Source organism: Bombus pascuorum, chromosome 1, assembly GCF_905332965.1.
Source record: "Bombus pascuorum chromosome 1, iyBomPasc1.1, whole genome shotgun sequence".
In the NCBI taxonomy this organism is placed as follows: domain Eukaryota; kingdom Metazoa; phylum Arthropoda; class Insecta; order Hymenoptera; family Apidae; genus Bombus; species Bombus pascuorum.
Window position 1 is genome coordinate 20,732,206 of NC_083488.1, and position 16,903 is coordinate 20,749,108.

A 16,903-nucleotide genomic window follows, 5' to 3' on the forward strand; every position below is an offset into this window, starting at 1 on the left:
GAATAATATCGATTAAATAGAACTCGTGGTCCTAATATTAACATTGCTCGGTTGTAATAATAATGCGGTTGTAGTAACGTTAGTTGAATGAACATGTAGGATAACGCGAGTTTCGATGCTCAGAACGTGGTTGAGTATAACGCACGACATTGTTCGAGGATATAATCTACATTAGAACGGAATTATTATATTATCGATTACGAGTATGAACGCCATTGACCTTTCTATTACGTCCCTGTAATCCGTTCCACTGTAGTGTACAAACTCGTTGATGTGGACATGAGAATACGCGGATGGTTGCGTTAATATTTACAGGTATCTTGTCAACATTTCTTTCGTGATTCCATATATTTCTCGGTGTTGCACGGTTTTCCAACAAAAACGTCGGATTATAAAAAAATGAAATTCAATGATACGCGTTTCGGGTTTTAACTAGAGATTTAATTTGATTAGTTTTGGCAAAATTTTAAGTTCACTCGTAACAAAGGTTTCCATATGTCTGTTATTAGTTAAGTTACATTTTTATTATTATTGTTGATAGAAAATTACCTGGAGCTGAAACACGTTTTTGACAAAAGACACATATAATTGTAATTATTTATTGCAGCCTGACGGCTTGGAAATTAAACTTGGCTGTAGTTTACAAACATGAAACAAAACTAAAGCTAAACTTGACGACTACAGTAGCCTAAGAATATATCGATGCTCCGATTGTCCCTTCTCTTTATCTCTAAATACTTTATTTCTATATAAACATTCTCCCCATTGCGCATCAGTCGTCCGTTTATTCGTTCCTTCTTCATCCATTTTTTACTTATACTTTATTTTCCAATAATTCTGCTTTTCTCCGCCCTTACTCTACTTCTACTTCTCCCTATCTCTGGTTTTCTTAAAACAGACATATAGAAAATCCTTTTGCGCTCCAATTGAGAACAATGTTAAATGTTAAGAAAATAAATCGTCACTGTCGCATAATGCGACAATACCTCGTGACACGCACAGAATTGGAGATCGTGGAAATGGAAAATTTAGATTAGCTACGTGAAATTACGACCAGTGCTCTGAAGTATCGGCGAAGCGTGCAAAGAGATCATCGAACGAAACTCTCGTTCTTATCCTTCTTTGTTTTCTCTTCTTTCTTTGGAAACAACGAATCGGTTTCGGTCGAAGTTGAAGTGGTTCCCGATGAATATCTCGCGGCTCGCTATAGCTGCTCCAACTTCCGATTCTTCGTTCGCTAATGTCCCAGGGAAATTGCATGTAATCGTTAGAATTTATCTGTACGGCCTATAGAGGTGGTCGCTGCTCGAAGAGAGAAGGAAGTGCTAGCGATGAGCGTGCAGATAATTCGAAGCAATTTATCGGCCTAGCGTGTATCGGTATCTGGTCTCCACGTGCACTGTTCGCGCATTTTTAGCTCGATCCGTGCACCAATTTTCTTTGTCCGTCGGTGTACTGCAGGCTCGATCGTACGCCTTTTAATTGGACGTTCAATTTCGTTAGCTTTCGCAGATTTTAAGATTCGTTCGGGGTGAAGATTGCTAGTTGCAGTATAGTTAGTATATCGAACTCTTGTAGTATATACTACTGTCAAGTTATCTTTTTTATTATCATTTTGATTTCATTTAGGTAACTTTAGGACTAGTTTTCTTCCAGAAAGGAAATGTAGAAGCAGAGATTTGACAAAATGTGAATGATCAACGCTCGATAACTATTGAACAGCGAACGAATATTAATCGGCTCTTAAAAATTTAAATAAGCAATGTCGATATTTCTTATCAGTTTATTCTTATTTTTAACACTACCACGTAAGTTTTAGCGATACATGTATATAGGCAGTTAACGAGACGAGTAACTTTAACTTTCGGTTGTCGAGCAAACAGCTCGCACTTTGCATTTTACACTTCAAAGGTAGAGTGTCAGCGCAGTGATAAATAATAATCTGATAGTAGCTGTCTAACGAGAAGTTTTGAAACGTTAAATATCACATCGATTTGTGGCTATTAGGCGATTAATCATTCAACAGCTGTACCCATTCTTGGGTCTTCGTTGAATATGTTATAGGCCCGCTTTAATTAATAAGAATGCAAGTTTCATATCTTTAAGTAGACTTCCAAAACTTTGATTTAGGTAGGAAACTTTATTCCTGTAATGTATTAGAGGGAAAGTCAACACATTGGGAATCTCATCGGTCGTTTCAGGCAATCCTTCACAAACGTTCCTTATTTATCACGTAATTAATTAATTAATTTATTTATTGTAATCACGTTCTCGTTTCGACAAGAACAAAAAGGCTTTCGATGCGTGAAGAAAATATGTCATTAAGGCGAATCATTTAAACAATGAGCAAATCTAAATTTCAATTTGTAGTGTGCAAAGAAAATCTATGTTGACTCTACTTATATTTTAGTTCTACGAATCAACCAATTACTACTAAATCGCAGAAACGCCAATTGTTGTATAAAATGGAATCTTTTAAGTTTTTCGAATTAATTTTAATCAAATTTACTTATAATTCTCAATGAAAATTAATTGTAAAATACATCCAAATAAAAAAAAAAAAGAAAATTTTAATCAACTACTTTCGTCAAAAATGTTTAAAGAGTTAGAAATTCAATATCGTAGTCGTTTCGTGAAAGCTCGGTTATCATTTTACAAGGGAATAAAGTTAACGATAACAGTGTATCGGGCTGTTACCTATAAGAAAGAAGACTAACTCCAATAAATGAAAGGCTTGTACCTTTACATCGGTTTTTAAATGGATGTAGCCTTTGCCACCTAAATTAAAGCGTTTCTCTTGTTCGATTCAAAACCCCGAGCTTCGTGTAACTTCACACAAATAGAAAACTACAGACGATCTTTTACAATGTGTTATAATCCATAATAGCGTTCATTGGTTCATAAAGTTCATAAGGACGATAGAAATCAATAATTTCCGTGATAATATATCTAATCATTTTTCCATAAGTATCGAGAGTGCAGTGTTTCGTGTTGCAAGGAATTTCTAAAAATTCAGGACTATTTTTTAGTAAGATCGTTTGGGCTTAATTAAAATTTTCGATTTTACCGAATTTAACAAAGTTTAGTTTGTTTTTAACATAAGATACTCGTAGCAAAAGAGAAATAACAGAATAATACAGAAATAGATGAAATTTTCTAGATTTTACTCATTTTTACTGTTTCGCAGTAAAGCTTCAAGTCCACGAAGACTCAGTAATCGAAGTCCACTAATTAATTCTGTTTAAAGTAGAATTCACTGGAGTGTATAGAATCTGCCCTGCAGCATAAATTATCGGGTCATCTCGTTAGTGGTGTATCTTTACTCATCCCGATCGTGATAAAACACAGTCTTACAGCCTCCGAAATATATAGGTGACCGACTGTCGCCAGTATTTTTCTATAATTATTTCTATTTCTGAATACACATCTGGTTTGCTAATATCATATTTCATTTTTATATTCAATGTTAAACTCGTATCATAATTTTAGACTTTTGTTAAATTTTAAGACAAGAAATTTCTAACTTTAGTTCATAGACTTTCGCGTAACGAGCCATCAGCAAAGACTTTTGATACCGTTAGAATCTCGTTACAAAACTTTCGCTCCTCTAATACTTTACCGATCGATCTTCGATGTCAGATTTCGTTATTAAAATACAAGCATCAGAAGAAGCTTTGTTAGTTTTACTTTCTATTATATTAATTAATTAATTACTTTCTATTATAAGGTATCAAATAATATTCCACCTTTCATGTGATTTTATTGTGACGTAGGTACTACCTGTATAGCGGATATCGAATTTACATAATATAATTAACATTTGGACAAAGTATAAATGAATTTCAGTAATTTTCAATACTTCTTTGACGTACTGTAATACGCGTTAAATTCAAACCAGTAACAGCTTGTCACCGTCTGCTTTCCCATCATGGAACTTCAATGCAAGAGTTTTTAATCTAATTTCACCATCTCCTTGCGCAACAATTTGATCGCGGAAACTCGTGTCTTTTAATATAGTCTCAGTCTGAATTCGATAAGAGACTTTACTTTTATTTACTTATATTAAAAATAAGCTAAAACCACTTAAAATAAGCTCGATAATAGAACTGCTTCATAATGTAAAATACTAAGTAATACCCGATTTCATTTTGAAACTCGTAGCAAACATTTTCTCATCTTAGCTTTTCCCTCTGCCTTTTTATACACATCGTAGTAATATTATAAATCAGGAATTTTACAAGTCACGTATTACAAGTTATCCTATCGCAAGTATCCACGAAGTATCGAGTTATGGCAAACTGATCTGAATCCTCTGCTTATAAGAAAAATTTCCTATCTCACTTGCACGATTCTCCATGGAACAAGCTATCGATAGAATTTTCGTTTATTAATAACAGCGCGTCGTAAAATTTCGTATCTTCCGATATTCACTCGACCGATTTTCCACAACAGATAAGCGGTCTAGATCTGTTGTACTATAGAAGGCAGCCGATATACAGCGACATGTCGAGCAATCTCGTTACTTCAATTGATGCTGAGAAATATAACCGTCACGTATGTGGTCGATAATCGAATCTCTCAGCCGTTTTTGTTACTCTTGTTACACTGGCGGTGAAATAGAAAAATCTTGATCGACTGCGACACTGCAAAATAGTGATTCGATCGTATAAAAGTCTAAACTCATTAGCGGGACAAACGAAGAAAGAGTACGGAGGGAAAGGAAATATAAGAAACAGGTAAATATTTCTCAAAGAAAATATCAGAATCAATCGATAGAACTAGCTTGGCGCTAGCTGGAATTGCGAATCCTTAACGATTTTCATTGGATCAAATATTTGAATAATTCCTACTCGGCGAACGATTCATCTGTTTATCAATGGAATGAGCGCGAGATAGATTCCTCGTGCAATTTTCTTGCTTTGTTAATACTACAGTCGGCGTGTCTCATAGAAGGAATTTTCGTGATAATTTGATACGATCATGAAGATTCTTCGAACGAAATAAAGAACTTGATGTATCCAAGGTTCATTAAAATCGTTGTCTTTATATATAGTAGAAAATAGAAGATGGTCGAGCTTGTTGAAGACTTTTGCACGCTATTGAATCGTATTCGTATCCTTTGCGTTCCCATTTATTCTTAGAATCTCTACTTACTACACGTCATAGTTGTGCTTCGTTCGAAAAGTCTCGCATTCACACGGTATTGAAGTGGTCAGTGTCAGGACTTCGTACGTTGCCTGTCGATCAAAGTAGTATAGGAAGAAAGTTGTACCGCGAAGAGAGAAAGGAAAGAGATTATTATAAAAGTTTGTGGCTTAAGATTGTCACTTATACCTCGTATATATTTGTTATAAATTATAGCTGGTTATAAAAGGCAAAAAATTATTACTATGTTAATCGTTAAATTATCATGTATTGTAGTGAAATTATATTAAATTAAAGTTATTGGAACGTTATTACGTTATTAAATTATCGCAGTTGATTTAAATAAGTTAGAATGTATTATATTTTATATTGAAACACATTTTAAAATATATTTTATCAATCGCCCTTATGCATTTATATCAAATATCCAGTTGCGCGTCATTTTCAGCTATTTGGTGATACGATTGTTACCGTGAATTGTGCCCGTATAATTTGATTATAGTCGGGTCAATTAATCGAATAATTAATTCAGCGGTGAAATTCATCATTTGTTTGTAGAGCACATGTCGTAATCAAGTCTATGAACCCAATCCAAATGTCAGTTATTTGTCACATTGAATCAAGTTAATTACTGGTTGATAAACAGTATGCCTATTAAAATAATATAATAGTAACATTGAAGTTCAAAGGTTAAACGATACGATATACTATAACAAAACCATGTTGAATATACTCGTATTCTTTATACCGTAATTTAGAATCTCGTAATGGTTCCGAGAGAACTTTTTCATAATGTTATTTATCACTTTTATAACAACTGCGATGCACGTGGATCAAGACGATATTCAAATTAAACGAATATACGCCGAAGAGAACAAAATTACAGTTTTATTATTATTGCTATTTACTAGAAATTCATCCGTTTCACATAAAGTTAATTTGAAAAATTAGAGCTTGTGTAAATCGTAACAAATCTATACCATTTATTTATACCAAATTCAAATAATTATTATCCATTTCACTTAAAGTTAAGTTGAAAAATTAGAGCTTGTAGAATTCATAACAAATCAATACCATTTATTTATACCAAATTCAAATAATAGGAATAGAAAGCAACGGAATTGACAATTATAATAATTAATCTTTAAAAAATATCGCTTTTTCATATTAAATAGTAAGTATATTCTCGGCATGATAAATGTCGCAAACTCCATAGATACACCATGATTGTCACTTCTTTTGTGATAACATACCAACGGCGAGACGTAACACTGTCGGAAATACGGTTGCTCGAAGGCTGAACACGAAACAGCGTTTTATTTCCATCTTGCGACTATTAGTTGAAAACTAAAGTCACACGTGTTTTCGATAACGAAAATCTTTGTTCCTTAAAGGAATAAAGATTTAAACGTAGCACCGTGGCGAATAAGAGCTATAAATATTATCGCTTCGTGAAATGTTAGCCTCCAGTATCGTCGATATGATATTATCATATGATTTAGGTAGTTTCTTCTAATGAGAAGTAGTTTTCTCCTTTATTCTAGCTATTACAGGTTCTTTTTATTACAGAACGTCGTAGATAGTAAACGACAGGTAGCATTGTATAAAATGAGAGAATAGTTAAGTATTTTATAGCTTTTTACAATGGGAAACTATTGTTAAGCACAACCGTTGCGTGTTAAAGAAAAAAGTAATTTTTCTCGAAGGTTATGAAAATCTTTTCTTAAATACATAGAACCTTATATTTTCATCTTATGTTCTTCTGAATAATTGACATATTCTTGAAGGTTATACATACTACATCGATCGCCTCTCAGTATTACGCTTGGCGTAATAGAATAAACATGATTTTCTGACTGGAAATTCACAATTGAAATACATTCTTTAATTAATAACTTCTGATAATTTATTAATTTTGAATCTCACGGAGGAATATGTTTTTTTTTTAATCTATCGAACAACGAGAAACACTTAAATTGGATGTTAAATTCTATCTATAGAATCTAGAAATAAATTTCTTGTACTTTTTGAGCCACTAAAAATATACCCAGCATGACTGAAATTTATATTTCGAACATCTAAATCCGCTACATGCAAATAATTTTAATTTCACCGATCTCTATTCTTTTATCGATCTTTATTTCTACCAATAGTTTATCTTTTGATTCCACCTATTAATCACTTATTAATATTCTCAACAATGAAGTATCAGACGAGAGTGACAATCAAAAGCTACGACGAAGCACTTATTAGAACCAAACTGATCAGTTTCGATCCTATTGAGAGGCAAACGTTCTTTTGTACTTGGAAGCATCCATTCATCGTGTCGATCGATCAGTCCGAAATCCCTAGGCTCGTTTGCCCAGAAATTCGCTCTTCCCTCGCGTTACAAAATTCAGGCTGCATAAGCCGCACCGAGCTGCCAATGTGGCCAGATAGAGATGTTGCATGATCGACGATAGAATTTGTCATCAATGGAATGTCATTCTGGCTATTAACGTATCACGCGAAACAATCAGAATTGACAAATTTTTTCAAATCGAAATGTTTTACCAGCGATACTTTGCTTGAATCGATTACACGATGAATGTTCTAGAAATACGCAATGGTATAGAAAAGGATCGAGGATGGAAAAGCGTGACGCGTTTGTAGCTGTTTGAGGAATTGTTGTCCGTTGTCCCGTAAAATTGACTAGGAGTTTTGCTAAAAGCCAATTGCAACGAACGAGCGGTCAATGGTCGAGTAATCAGTGAGCTATGAGAAGAATCAAACATAGAACTGGTTCCCGGGATTTGATGGAACAGAAATTACTGTTACAATCCTAACGTTTATTTACTGACATTTTTAGGATATTGATAGGATGTGTTAGGATCGCAAATCAAGGTAGCCAGATCGTCAAATCGAAATAGGTTTGGAAATTTTAAAGCGCGGTTAGATCAAACGAGCGAATGGTCGTCCTTCTTCCAGCTGAAGGCAACATTAAAATGTAAATTAAAATAAAATGTTCTCTCGCCGTTTAGCGTTTGCTCGCTCAATCGAAAATCGAATATCCGAATAGTCCAAGAATGCTGGAAAAATAGGTGATATGAAAAATTTAAAAATTATTTATCAGATGTGCGTAGATATAAATTGAAATATAATATCGCATAGAAAGTCTCTGTTTTAAAAACGAAGTTCCCCATGGTATACTATTCGCTATGAAGTTAGACTTCAAGATAATAAAGAGACAGCAAGTGTCGAAGATTTCTGAATTTTCGATCGTTGAAGCTTAGCGCTAATTGCAATCGATTGAAGCATTCTTAACGATATGATATCTTCCACTTGAGTTGAATGATTCATTAAAAATTCAGAAATTCATTAAAATTATCTACGTATTATTGATTAACGTACTGTGATATTTCGTTGAAAGAAGGAAGAGAAGAAGGTCTTGACGTCTTCGTTGTGTATCCACAAAAGAAACCAGCGTTACTATATTCTATATCTTCGAATTCAAATATAATTAATCCCTGCTGCGAGTGTATCTTACAAACTCGATCTTAATTTATTAATTCCTGTTCCTATCGTACCGGAATGTGTCATAATCATTTCCCAATATCACATCGTTACGTAAATTACCTTACATAAATCACCTTAGAACTAGAAATGTTCCCAAAAGTAAGCAGCCTATAATCAATTTCGATCGTATTTACCGCCTCGAGCATCAAACGCGATACTTAAACTGGATCTGCGCTTGACGAATGAGCAGAGACGAACATTAACGAGCAACCGCAAACTGCATTGCCAGCAGCAGCGCAAGCGAACATTAATAAACACGATCCTGTCGCTTGACGGTACAGTAGTACACATCGTCAACAATAATCTAGAATGTGAATAATCTAGATGCCATTATCAGATAAATACGAACAAATACAATATAACATTTTGCAAAAATTCGATCTATCGTGGTTGTCAAAATGGTCAAAGCAAACATATGTATAAAATTCGAGTGGCAGTGGAACACGCGTTAATGGTTCTTACTTTCTATTTGAATACCTTAGATGAACGATACCAATTGAAAACTAATACCGTCTTGTTCGTTCGTGTTCCTTCACGTTTGTTTGCGTCTGTTCGCGTTTACTCGTCAGCTGCAAATTCTTAGCGTTAAATCGAATCGTGAAAGCGACGCTCGGCGTGTATCTATCGAGTTCAGCACAAGTCGGCAATATCCTGGAAATGTCCAGGTGAGACCAACGAGAGTCTTCCACGAAGCAAGGACCAATGCTCTAGGCTCACAGAAAAGCGGTCGAGCGCGGCGGCCGCGTACGCCGCCCTGCAGGCAAGCGAGGACGAGCTCATCACCGAGCACTGCCTCGAATCGGAGGACATGGCATTGAAAACGCCGGGCAGCGAGACCGAGGACACCGAGGACAACGGCACGCAGATGGACGAGGCCAGCTCTTCGCCTAGTCGTCGTTTCACATTCCTCAGACGTTTCCGGTCGCCGAGATTCGGCGAGGCACACCACAAGAGGGTGCCCACGCCGATGAAACGGAAATATCGCCGGAAGAAGAGCAAAGATGACATTATCAATAGTGATATGAACGCTGCGGAGGTTGAGCCACCTAGCTTGAATCAAGCTGGGGTACCCGATCCGTATTACCCGATCTATCTGCCCATCGACCAGGCCTTTAAAGCCAAGTACGTGTTCCATCATAAAAAAGGCAAGACTTTCCAGGAAAGACTGTACGTGTTCCTGGAACATCCTGGCGGGTGGATCTGCTTCATCTACCATTTCACTGTGTGAGTACTTTTGATGCAGTTTTTACGAGAGAGGTTCTATATCGGTTAGACGTTGCGATGGTTAACATCGATGATCGTAACAACGAACGGAACATCGTATTAGGTTGTTGTATAATGGATGTCGTTTCTCAACGAGATCTTGTTTCTGTCCTTTCCTTTTAAATTACATTTTTCTGTTGCACCAGCTCGTTGAAGTCATTAACAATCACGTTAATTTACATAAAGATAAAGGTAAACATACATGTTACATCAGATTAAATGATAAATATTAATATGTTGTTAGAATTGCAATACTTGAGCGTGAATTTGCAATTCAAATAGAATGCACTCTAATTTGATTAAATAGTCTTATTTTAGAACTTGTTCTAAAGTAAGTTACATCTATTTATATCGTTTTTCTCGATGTTTCATGGCGCAACAACCTAATATGCTGGTAAATGTGAATTTGAAATGTTCGTTATTCGATCTTTGATTGAAAAGGGGATTCTTCGACTGAGATTGAATTTTACTGAGATTGAGATTTACGTACGTTTAGGGTGGCTTGTAAAATTTGTTGCACATTCGTACAGCTTATCTTTAAGTTGTTTAAATAAGAATATATTTATCGTTGAAAATTCAATCAACATCTTTTATTTCATCGAATTTCTATTAAAATTATCACGGAATATCGTATGTAATTTCTCTCCGGGCAGAATGAATAACGATAAATCGATATATGTTAATATCTATCTGATTAGAGTAGTTACATTTCGTCAGGATTAATATTCAAAACTGACATTTTGCCTGATGTACCATACGTGAAATTGATTCGTCGTATGCTAATGCTCCAGGATCAGTATTAGAGAGATTTCCCTTTCTGAACGTACTGCTCGAGGAATTAGTGACGTATCGACAGGTTCGTTACTCTGGTACTCAGTACTGAGATCTCTCTTCATGTTGCGCCAACCATTGGCAATCGTGATCGTTTATTTTTTCAACAATATTTAAAGAGTCACTTTGACAACTTAACGAAATTAATACGTGATATGAGTTGGCCAATAAATAAAGAGAGTTAGAGAAATTGTTAAAGAAATTTTACTGTACTGTTAATGAAGCTTATAATTTTATTAGATATCAGAAAAAAGACGAAGAAAAATAATTGTCTAACTTTAGCTTTTTTTCAAAGAATACTATAAGCGAAGGAACATGTACTGATGTGATTGTACCGATTGTACAATTTATAAAACAACGTTAATTATTATTTTACTAAACGATAATTTACTACTGTAAATAAATATGTCGTCTCTTCTGACTTGGAGGAATACAATGATCGTAACAATATGTTGGAATTTAATTGATGGATATTTAAATATTAAGTCATAGGACTGATGTATATATATTTTCGTACTTTCTGCATGCTTTAATCAATAGCCCCATTCATTTCTTCTCAAGGATCATCCACCATTTTCTATACCTTTGCAATCTTGCATTCTGTTCCCGAAGACAAATATTTCTCCGTTCTATATAGGAAGCAACGTCAGCTATTCGAAATGGAAACGGCTCGATTCAACAAGTGAATCGAAATTCTTTTGTATCGTCTTTGCGTCGCCTCTGTTATATTATATAGACATCGAAGCTTGTTTGACGGTGATCCTTCGGTCTCCGTGCGCGTTTCTCATTGTACGTCGATTCTGTCGACTCGTTCCACCTGACAAAACACGCTCGAGGTGTTTCTCGATCACTCGTGGGAATTCCCGATGGGAAAAGATGCTGCGTAAAACATGCACGCTCGTTTTTCCATTTTATGGGACGCGTGAATATGACTTTTTTTTTATTGCGAACAATATCTCGTGTTTAAAGTCAAATACTACCGTACGCTAGTTTCACAGCAATAATATTACGATATCGTGGAATTTCAGGACGTACAGTTTCCTATAGAAAATGTTGCGTACAGAATGTACGTAATATGAAAAAGTATGTAAAATATGAAAAATAAAATAGTCGTCGTAATGTTATGAAAATATGAATTTGCATAAACATCCGCAGTTTATTAATCACGTTCTTGAGTGTTCGTAAGAAAAGGATATAATAATGAATTATTATGACGTAAGAAAGACAGAAATTACTTTAACAAAATTAATTCGTATAGTGAATACGTTGTATGGCTACGTAACTTGATAAACGTGACAATATAACTTTTAAGTCACGTGGGGTTACAAAGTGCTACAAAGGCTTAACATAATGAGAGTTTTAAATCATTAGCTACTTTTATTTATCGTCTATCATTACTTGTTAGCCGAGCAGCAGCAGCAGCAGCAGTAAACTAGGTTTTAAAGTTTAAAGCTACTACTCGAACAAAGTCCCATCTTTCTTTACGATCTACAATCGAGAAGTAGAGGATTGGTATAATATTACGAAAGAAAAAGGAGAGCGTAAGGAGACAAACATTTGTAATTGTCAAAACACTGATATTCCAAGTAAATGCGTATTGGTTTTGTAGTAGAGTAATATTGATTGTTTGTACTATTTATGCCAAGATAAGTTTCCAACAGTTTATACATCTGCGTTTGCGATCAATTTTTTCCATCTTCATAAAATTAATCGTAAGAAGTATATTAAACGTAAGAAGCATAAACGGGTTTCTCGACTGTCAAAAGCACTTGCAATATTTTTTCTACCAACCCCTTGACGCACACACGGTTTTTATGATCCGCTATGATTTATCAATGCAAACTCATTTACAATAAAAAGAAGTAATAACGAAAATACATTAATTACTTTTACGACGTAGAAAACGATTATTATCGTATTATAATATTAATTAATTATGTAAAATATAATCCTATTCGAGATTAGTAAGTATCGTGCAAAATATTTTCTGTGGTAGAAACTTCGTTCTCATCGCGTAACGATAAGAGCGAAAAGGAGCGTAAAAGGAAAGGAAAACAAAAATACACACGCATTAACGCAAACAGTCCCATTTCTCAACGCGCAAATCGCGAAATCGTAAAAACGTTATCACCGTCGCTCGATATCCTATGAAGCATTCTTACCCTGGACGATGCCGCGTTTCGCGAGGCGAGCGTTGCAAATAAACGTCATCGTAAAAGCTGACTTAAAAGGAATGGCCAAACTGCCGATGGTTGAAAGTACTCCGCTACCCTGAAGTTTCTCTATCGTTCCTGACCACCGTTTCATTCCCGTTTGCTTCTCTGGCCTCGTGTACAGTAAAAATCCATCTTTGATCCGCCCACGTTCTCAATCACCTGCATAAGTATCAAAATACTTTCGGCCCTCATGCATTATTCAGCGTTTTGCCGTTTTTCATTCTCTCTCTTTGTTTTCCCCTGCGGACCTCCTTTTTTCCAAAGTTGCCGCCAAGTACCGCAGTCCTTTAAATAATTCATTACGAAAACAAAGTATACGACATGATGGTACGTGTGGCATCGAAGTCTATTGATCGCACGAACGCAACCACGTTCACGCTTCCTTCTTTTTTTTTTATTTTCTCTCTTTCTCGTTTTTTTATCGCGTACCACGAGACCGACATCGAACGGTTGTTCTTATCGTTTCTCGTTAATTTCCTGTTGCAGCGAAACGATTCTCCTCGGTGCTTTTTAATGAGCTTGCGTTCGTGTCACTTTCCCTCGTTGTTCCATTCTTTTGTTTCTATCCACCTGCGCTTTCTTTTTCTTTTGATCGATCCTCGCCTCGTTTCCTCTCTCTCTCTCTCTCTTTATTTTTCTCGGTTTGCGTGTGCGAAAGATTTGACCGGATCTGTGTTGATTTCGCGATAATACACTGCACTATCGCACTTTTCACGATGCGAAACGTCACGATCGGAAATTATCACGGAAGCGTGTTTCATTTTGCTCTCCACGCATCCACTGTCACTGTTCGAACGCGCCATTCATTTCCGCAAGCGTGAATCCGTTTTTCGTTCGGCACGAACATCGCTCTAACCGCATAATTTATCTGGTTTCCTCGTGTATTCTTGTTTAGATACCTTTTATCATAATTGCAAGCCTCGCGAAACATCAATACCGATTTCGGTTACAAGTTCGCTCGGCGGATGTTCCAAGTGGTTCAATCGAACCGATTTCCTCGTAAAGCTCAATGGAACATCATTGGACATCATCCGAACTCTTGGACGCGTTAAAAATTGACAATTGGTAAATTTTTTTTTATTATTTAACTTGTACTTTGCAATTTGTCCAGCTGGACATTTGGTGGATTTTTCTGACTTAATTGCTAAATAAGATTGGTACCAGCGGGATACCATGAATATCATAATTGGTAAATTTTACGCATAAATGACTCACCTGAGCGAGCGCACGATTTATTTTATTTTATCATTAACTCATGTGCATCCGTTTTCTTGGAACGAGAATTATGGATATTTTCAGAAGATAATAGGAAGATTAGTTTCAAATAGCTTCATTTGGCTACACGTGTAAACTGATTTCATTCATGAAACTATTCTGTGAAAGTTGGAGATTAGTATTAAAGAAAGGAAGTAACAGGAAGTTGTAGAAACTAGAATTGCAGATAGAAAAAAAAAATAAATTCAGAATTCTTCCATCTTCTGAAATACTACTATTGTACATTACCATTCCAATATTTAAATTGTCACGAAAATTAAATGCCACGAGAATAAATACTTAATATTTGATTTCGATAATATTTGAAAAAAACGTGGGAAGTTGGGATTTCGGGTCGTACAATACGAAATTTCATGAGACCATAGGCCTAATCTGTTTCTTATCCGTCATTATGGTTTCCTTGTCCAGAAGAAAAATTATGGTTCAATGATATTAATCGAAGTGCAACTAGCTGTGCGGATATTTATCATTCTGTCGAAAAATATTGCAGGACTATTTGTCTTATATCAGTTGAATTGTTTGCCGAACGTTCCAGCACGAGTTATAAATCGTTTCACACTTCGCAATGATCGTCGACCGAGCTTAGGCGGTTCTTCTGTCTGTTCAAGACGTCAATTAATCGAGCTAATGGTTGTGATGACCATTTGTCGCAAACGATAAAGAAGATTTAATTTCTATTTGCTTCGTACAATTTTACATAATAGAAATCCGAAGTAACAGCTTAATCATATATTGCTATAGTTAATTGTATCCCGTAGAATATGCAAAATGGAAATAAATATTGTACTCGCGGTGATAGTCATCGCGTTGCGTGTTGCCTATAAGAAATTTTCCAGTTCAGAGTATTTAACATTCAAGAGATTTGAATTCCATATACACCGCTAGTTAAACATGATAGATATAATAGTTGATAGAGTGATATTCAAAAATGGCTTGTTGCTGGCTTTAGATTGGCTTTAGATTGAAAATTATTTGCTTTAATGTATTTGATAATAGTCAGTACGAAGAAGAATTAACGGCGTGATTTTAATTATTTTAGCTGAATGGATAACGTAAGTAGCAAAATTATATCAGTGATAAACTATTTCCTACTGTGCGATATTTCATTGAATTGAATAATTTGTTAAGAAATACGTTGCATAATTTCTCTGCATTTTCAGTATTAAGCATTGAGAGTCCTAGGTTTATAAATTATATAACGAATTTTCAGGATGTTAAGTTATTTGAATTGTTTCATGGTTTCACGTTGAAACAACTAAGAGAGACATTTATTTTAAGGAGTAAGGAGGCAGTGGAAGTTTAAAAATTAATACGTAAAAATATGTAATACTATTCGATTAGCACAGAAACTCGTCTTTCCTGGTTAACAGAGTAGAGTCAATCTAAGAGAAATCTGATAAGTTAATACGTTTGAAGCATGTAACAATGAAATTAATAATGTATTCTATTTAATAAATTTCACGACCTATATCTCTTGTTTTAAAATGAATTATCTTACCTAGAATTGTCACGGCCTTCAACGTGATCATTGTTCCAAGTTTCTTATTAGCGAATTATATAATTCATTCATTTTGAAATAATTAGAACGCTCGTAGTACGACATTCGATGGTACACCACTGTCCATGAATCTCAGCAAACATCGTAAATTATATTCTCATTATAATATACACTAGCTATCATAAATTCCATTACCAACAGTGCAAATATTTTTAATCATTATCTGTTTTCCAGCGTTAACAGAAACTTTATTTGCAATATCTATTTGTCTTATCCGAACGAATACTTGTCACTGGTTGCACCATTGTTACACACGCACGTTTTCCTACAATCGATGCGAAATTGGAGACGAATATTCATCGTTCCTTCGTCGAACAAAGGAAATTGACTCGCATTGTGTGGCTCGCGTATAATCGAGTGTCTTCAGGGGATGCATGAAACGATGGTTTTAATAGTTTCTTAGTAAAACGATTTTAATTCTGTCGTAGACATCGCGTCGTTTTCCTTAACAAATTTTTTGATATTAAGAGAAAGGGAATTTCCAACGTAATTACAAGAAATGTACATTAACAGTATATTATAGTTCTTTATATTTTTATCAAAATTCGGATTGCAGCAGCAAAAGAAAATTATAATTCTGCGTTTAGATTCTGTTTGGTACATTTCGTGCATATTTTTATACATTTACTTCTTCCATATTTCAAGGTAGCAAGCTTTTTCGTCCGTTTCGCGAAACTGACTCGTTGCAGTGGCGAAATTTTTAAAAAGGCCGATGTAACGCGGATAATATTCGCAATACTCGTAAAGTTGTACCTTAAATTTCCGTATCATACGTATGTTGTAAGCTTTACTGTGTTTCCGACAAGCTTTCGAATTTCCAATTGAATATGAGTTGAATTCGAGTTGAAACGAATTCTTAATATTCCAAGACTTTGGGAAAGTGTAAGAATAAAATTTATATGTGCGAGATTGCCGGATATGTATCTATTTAAGCAAATCAGATAATACAATGTGTGCAGCTTGTTTCCTATGAAGATATGTAAAAGAATTAAGAATCGACAGATTTCTAATCGAACAATTTTATACAGAGTACATCCAAGTTATTGCATTAATATTTTCG

The 16,903-nt window shown here is 35.1% G+C and overlaps 1 protein-coding gene across 6 annotated transcripts in view; it reads left to right on the top strand.

The window, feature by feature from the left end:
- Window positions 1-16,903, top strand: part of LOC132908058 (potassium voltage-gated channel subfamily KQT member 1) — an 88,813-nt gene that overhangs the window by 11,342 nt on the left and 60,568 nt on the right. For 5 of the 6 annotated variants that reach the window (XM_060961633.1, XM_060961643.1, XM_060961654.1 and 2 more), the window contains exon 2: window positions 9,366-9,924. In XM_060961633.1, the coding sequence (XP_060817616.1) occupies window positions 9,366-9,924 (559 nt within the window). The remainder of the gene's footprint in view (window positions 1-9,365; window positions 9,925-16,903) is intronic. The other variant, XM_060961685.1, reaches the window with a different exon arrangement.